Source organism: Paramisgurnus dabryanus, chromosome 19, assembly GCF_030506205.2.
Source record: "Paramisgurnus dabryanus chromosome 19, PD_genome_1.1, whole genome shotgun sequence".
NCBI lineage: Eukaryota > Metazoa > Chordata > Actinopteri > Cypriniformes > Cobitidae > Paramisgurnus > Paramisgurnus dabryanus.
Window position 1 is genome coordinate 20,061,998 of NC_133355.1, and position 6,384 is coordinate 20,068,381.

At 39.9% G+C, this 6,384-nt stretch overlaps 1 protein-coding gene across 1 annotated transcript in view; it reads right to left on the bottom strand.

Annotated features, from left to right (window-relative positions):
- The window catches only part of angpt2b (angiopoietin 2b), a 28,117-nt gene extending 23,932 nt beyond the window's left edge, over positions 1 to 4,185 (bottom strand). The window contains exon 1 of the mRNA XM_065292438.2: positions 3,410 to 4,185. Within this exon, the coding sequence (XP_065148510.1) occupies positions 3,410 to 3,685 (276 nt within the window). The 5' untranslated portion in view covers positions 3,686 to 4,185. The remainder of the gene's footprint in view (positions 1 to 3,409) is intronic.
- Between the last annotated feature and the right edge of the window lie 2,199 nt (positions 4,186 to 6,384).

Genomic DNA, 6,384 nt, shown 5'->3' on the forward strand with positions numbered 1-6,384 from the left:
AGCTAAGCTAGTGAGGGCTGCGTCAGACAGAGTTACAGCACGCACGGAGATGAGAAAGGTATGTATGAACATATCTAACTTGGGGGGTTACTAATTTAATAAGCTAAATACCCAAAATGTGGATGTGTTCCTTTAAAACAATGTTATTTTGTGTATTTGGTAATGATAGTTGCTCTTTAACTCCTTGTTACCATTGCGTTGTGTGCTAATCTTCAAAACATGGTAAGGAGCTTCACATTTTCCGGCTGACGTCAGAGGTATTCAGGCCAATCACAACGTACAGATTAGTTGGCCAATCAGGGATGCAGTGCTTTTCAGATCGATGAGCTTTGTACAAAATCAGAGCGTTTGAGGCAGGGATATCTGGCCCATCAAAAATAATCAGTTTTTTGAACCATTATACCAAATACACAAAATAACGTTGTTTTTTAGCAACAAAACAAGGTGCTCTTTAATATCCTCTTTACTACCTTACCAATATTAGCCGAATCTGATTCAGAAAATGCAGATGACTAAGCTGATCGATCAACTTTACCAGCGAGTAGGACGTAACAGATTGCACTACTTTGCACTGTTCAAAACTTGCGTTTGAATCATGATAGTCAGTAGTAAACTATTTAAATATGAAAAATAGACTACTTACAGGCTGTATTTTAGAAGTGGGCAGGATTATGATAATGACCATCTTGTTCATGTCAACAGGACCAGGAAGTCAACTGTTGCCTACAATTCGTGTGTTTGTTGTAGTCCAAGAAAAGAGATACGTTGGACACGATAACTTGCGTCATTATTTACTTTAGGATTTGTACCTTTTGCATATCGTTAAAATGTACTAATACACACTTACACACCAAAGGAAATGTAAAGTCATGAACCGGATAACTGGTGCTCTTTAACAAATCTAACTCTTTTTCTGCAAAACCCTCTTAAGTACATGCAAAAATCTCTAAAAAATTATTCAGTCACCCTTCACTGTCTAAATAAAGGTAAAAACTAATTTTTACGTTCCCTTGTCAGCAATATCCTAATATAATACATCCGGTAAACCTCCTTTAACCAGGTAAAAGACTTCTTGCAGCTCGATGTTCACATGCAATCATTCATTCAATTTGTCTTCTATGTACTTAGAGGACTTAATAAGGATTCTGCCAATAAACCAGTATTTCTGAATGGCCTGAGGCCATTGGAGAACAACTTTCTCCAACTCAGCTTTGACTTTTATCCAGAGATAAAGTGTAGCCTCGTTGAGAGACGCTGTCCGCAGGGTGGCGTTGCCAAGTCCTCTGCTTTTTTTCAGAGTTTAGATTTGGGCTACTGTTTAAACCAGTTTCCACAAGTTTTTTTCCGCGGGTTAAAGATGAAAGGTTTTCACTGATTAGTTATTGGTATTTGGGCTGTGAATAGTCATTGGGATGCTTTTGGGCTAATTCTGAATGTCCATTGGGATGTTTTTCATATGAAAATCTGGCAACCCTGGCCATGCGCTTGCGCAAACGTTCGGTTCCGATTATATAGAATGTACATGTAAACTGTATTGTCATAACCTTCAATTGGATTAAATTCAGTCTTATTGACAAATGTTGTGCATGTAAACAGAGCCAGTGAAACATTATTGAGGAGCACACATGATTAACTTGTCTCTTTTTTGGGGCAGTTTTAAGGCCCCCTGGGGGTCATATGAGACATATAAAAGTATGGTGTATGATACAGACGTTCTCATGCTGGAAAGTCTAGCAATGTGCACGCAAAGCAGATCTTCAGAGGTGCTGAAAACGCAGTGGTAGGCCCTCAGGGGAGGGCCAGGGGTCAACGCTCTCCAATGATCAGGAAGCCGTTCCTCCTACCACACACTGCACTTGACGACCGAAGAGGGAGTAAAATAATAATTTATACAACATTTGGCCTGCTGGTGAAAGCTTGCATGTAGTCATGTCAAGAGGTTCTGTCTGCTCTGCTATTTTTTAGATATAGTAGTTGGTTTAAATTTCTTTCGTTCACCTCCTACTTATATCTAGATCAGTGCAAATTAAATATCTTGCGCCAGATGTTATATGGACTGTAAAACAGAAAGTGAGTCCATTCGTGATTGTTTCTGTTTTCTTTTGGAGTCCTGGAGTATTTCTAGTGTCGCTCTGCACTAAGCCCTTTTCAAATTTATGGAGATATCCAATGGCCCACAATAACCAGACAGACTTTCCAGACAGACCCACAGTCTGGGTGACAAACAGACAGCAGACCAAATTCTGGCTGGAACATCTCATTGCGAGACATTTGAAGAGCCATGTTACGTTTAACAGAGAAGGATGGATGTACTTTGGCAGTAATTCCTAACCAGTGGTACATTTACCCCCAGGGGGTACTTAGGCGGGTTTTCCAGGGGCTGCTTTGGCAGATTTTAATGCACAAAATTAATTATTTTTCGTTTATCTGTGACTTAATGCTAATGATAATGCTAAATGCTATCCAGTATGGAGTAACATGAGTTAAAAGAAAACACATATCTGGATTAGTGCCACTGAGGGGGTACTTGAGCCTTCCTGATAGTGCTGTGGGGGTACATAAGAATAAAGGGTTTGTAAACAATGTGTTACAAGAAATAAAAGGAAAAATGTGATTAGGGATTACCGTTGTTGCTGAATAACAGATACTTCATTTAGTGATTTGACAGGTAATGACCATCTCAATGAAAACACTGTGCAAATGGCACAGCGATAAACTGACTCTAAACACACAGTTGAGTTGAATTAGGAAACAACTGTGCCAGAATGTTATCAGACTTCAAATGACCTTCACTGCAAAAACAACATTATCTCTCTCATCCGCACGATATTCGGCAGGTTTTAACAGTTGATATCCTTCAAAAGAACAACATCCCTGTCGAACGTCGAGTTTCAGAGATAACCTTGAATGATGTCAAAAACACTCTGTGAATGTGTTTGTCAGGAATCTCAAAAACGTACTTACACCTACATTTATATTAATTTATGCTTTTGTTCAGTTTCAATTTAAATGGCACCCACAAAAGTCACTTAGAGATCAGATCAGGTAATTCACATTTACTTTTCTGAGGGAAAGCTGCTGTTGTTTGCTTGCTCTGAAATATGATGCAGTTGGCACAAAGCAGCGCACAAATCCTGTCAAGACTTACATGCACATGGGAAGCATGATCTCACCATGATCCTAAAAAACAGTATGGCATACTGACAAAACTGTCAGCAAGTCCTGGAGATCTACACATCCAGGAAATCTTTTCGAAACGTGCTCAGAGGATGAGATTTCTTTCTATATATATATTTTTCTAAATTTGATAATCTTATACGCCATGTCAAACTTTACTGTAACTGCATAGGGACGCAACTATAAAATAAGAAAAAAAACAAAGTTTAGGAACATGAAAGTAAATCACTACCTTCTGTAGCCACTGTGTATTGTTCTCTGTGGCACTCTCTAAGCTTTCCAGCTTCCTCTTCTGCCAGGTGGGCTCAGCATGGGGTGACTCTGGTGGCGAGGGCGAGTCTCTCTGGAGAGAATTGGTCACCTGGGAGTTCCCAGCAGGCCGGCATTGCTCCACCTCTGGTAGGATAAAAGTATAGCTGCAGGGGCCATGTTGCACCCGGTGCTGCGATCTTTCCATGCCAATCGCCACAGCTATAGCTGCTGCCAAGTAACACAGCAGCCAGCCCATTCCAGGAGAACCACTGATGGTGCAAATATATAATCCAAAACTGGATGGAATGGCGCGGAAACTCCTGGAAGCAGGTTGGTTGAAAGTTCTTCAATGGGATTAGCACTTGTCCAGACTTTAGTGGTGTTTTCAATGAGTTCAAAGTTCTGCCTCTCCGCTTCTTTCTTTTCGTTTTCTTTAACTTGATGGGTCGTTCCAGGGAGATCGTTTCCACAACAGTGCACTTGTAGTGCTGTTTGCCAAAAAAAAAATGAAATGTGCTGGATTAAATCCAGCACTGTCCAGACGACACAGAGGAAAAACTGTTTCCTACTCCTTGCTCAGCTCTGGACAGATCAGAATGAGAAGCATGCTGAAAGTTTCATCTGTGTTTATTTACCCCAGTTTTCGGTTTACCCCTCTGCCAGTACTGTTCCGACTCACTCACGTAAATGTCCAAAGTTAGAAAGCTTGAGTTTGGGGACTGCTGGACATCGTGCCAGAGCTTTTAAAAGAGTGATTCCAACATCCCTTCTTTTGACACATAATCACTCAACCCCCTCCTTTACTCTCTCTCTTACTCCCTATTCAACTCCCTTACTTTCTCTCCCCCTTCCCACAGGAGGTTGAGGTGGAAGTTGCAAAAACACACAGCAACCACCACAAAAGAAAAACACACACACACAAATGGAGAACATTCTTTTTTCATTAACCCCCTTTATATTTTCTTTTCATGGTCTCTCTTCTTCTACCCCCTGCCATCTCTCCCTCACACTGCAAAGGCTTATGAGTCCACACCTGCAGAACTACACAAACATGGTGATGTGAGCCATCAAAATGGGATTTTGTAAGGTTGGAGGAAACTTATTATATGGTGGTGATCCTTAACTTCCATCAAACATTTCTCCAAAGATTATAATTCTGGCATTACTTACCTGAACTTCATTTTGTTTCAAACCCATATGATTTACTTTCCACATATGGTTTCGGAAGACTCGGTCCACAGAAATCACATCATGTGCTTTTGTGTTTATTATTAATAGGCTTTATGACCAGCTGCACTACTTTCTGAACTTCAGCCAGCTCCTTGTTTCCTGTCTGCCATTATTGGACAAACTGATTAATCCAGGTGTGTCTGATTATTGATGTTGTGACTACTGAGGACAGGCACACCTGGATTAATCAGTTTGTTTGTGACTACTGAGGTCAGGCACACCTGGATTAATCAGTTTGTCCAATAATGGCAGACAGGAAACAAGGAGCTGGCTGAAGTTCAGGAAGTAGTGCAGCTGGGCATAAAGCCTATTGACTCTTAGGAATTTAACCACTGGGCATTATCGTCATTGTTTACAATTGTTTTATTGAATTCATCATTTCATCTCTGGAATCCATCACCCAATATCTTTCAGAACTCACTGTTTTAGTTTACACTATGTGTCACCGAAAAGTACAACTTCTTACAAACATCTGAGAATTTAAATCTTCCTCCCCAATTCATTTGCTTTTCCAGGCACACCATAAAAATATCCTACACACTTAAACTGTTTCCTTTTACACTTTTCCATCCCATTATTCACAGATGGTTTACAGAAAATGGAAGGTAAGTAGCTATAAAAATCCTGAAGGTATATAACGGGATTAAGTTGCCAACACAAACAGAAATGAAATGTCTATATATGTTTCTTTTTTGACAAGAACCTGTCTCCACCTCCCTTTCCTTATCTGCATACACGTCTCTACAAACAGACCAACGAACGTTCATCTGTCTTGCTAAATTCTTCACCAGAGCAGTTAAATAGGAACAGTCTGCCGGTAATGATGTGATGCCTCATGGATCAGGGCTTTCCAAAGAGTGTGTGGGTGATGTTTTGAAACCGTGAAAGACTTTATTGTCCTAGCGTCCATCAGAGAACCTGATCAAAGTATGTATAGTGGTGGGAGGGGTCAGGAGAGGTCACAGCTATAGTATTTATTCTGGTTAAAGCTATGATCAATTGCGCAGATGTCTGCGGAGAAACTTCAGAATATGATATGGTTTGTTTAGGTTCAATAGTTCATCTTAATGGAACATACCAGTTGTACATCTACGACTGGTGAAACTTGTTTTGCTTTATCATTCCCGAACTCGCTTACACACTGCACACTGTGAACCATGTGTTAATGTTTTTCGCTGAGAGTAAGATGAAATTATTATCACACTGTGAGTGAAAAAATGCCTTAAAACTCAGTCATTTAATTTCCAAAAGCAAACAGCAGAATAAACATTTGTTTAAGCATGATGAATAAAAACGTTGTTATGATTTATTGGAAATTGCCATTTAGAAAGACTATGGGTTTCACTTTTTATTCTTACAATGCAAACTGGCATAGTTTTTCTATGTTGGTCAATTCTTGTGAAATCATGACAAATGTAAATTCTATATACTTTTGGTATGATTTCAGAATCTTCAAAAATGCCTTAACATAAAGTACTCAGACAATCACTACTGACAGCAATATGTAAAGTTTTAAGGTGAGTTTGACTTTATGTTGCGCTGCCTCGCAAGAAACGCAGGCGGATGACATCAAAGTAACGCGAGAACGACTGATAAACAGACTCCTCTGTATGATTTCTCGATTCACTCTTGTGGTGCTTTAATATCATCCACCTGTCAGGTCCTTGCAGCGCCTTATTAAGTTAAAGAAGCCTATGAACAGTATTAAAATCACTCCAGCTGACC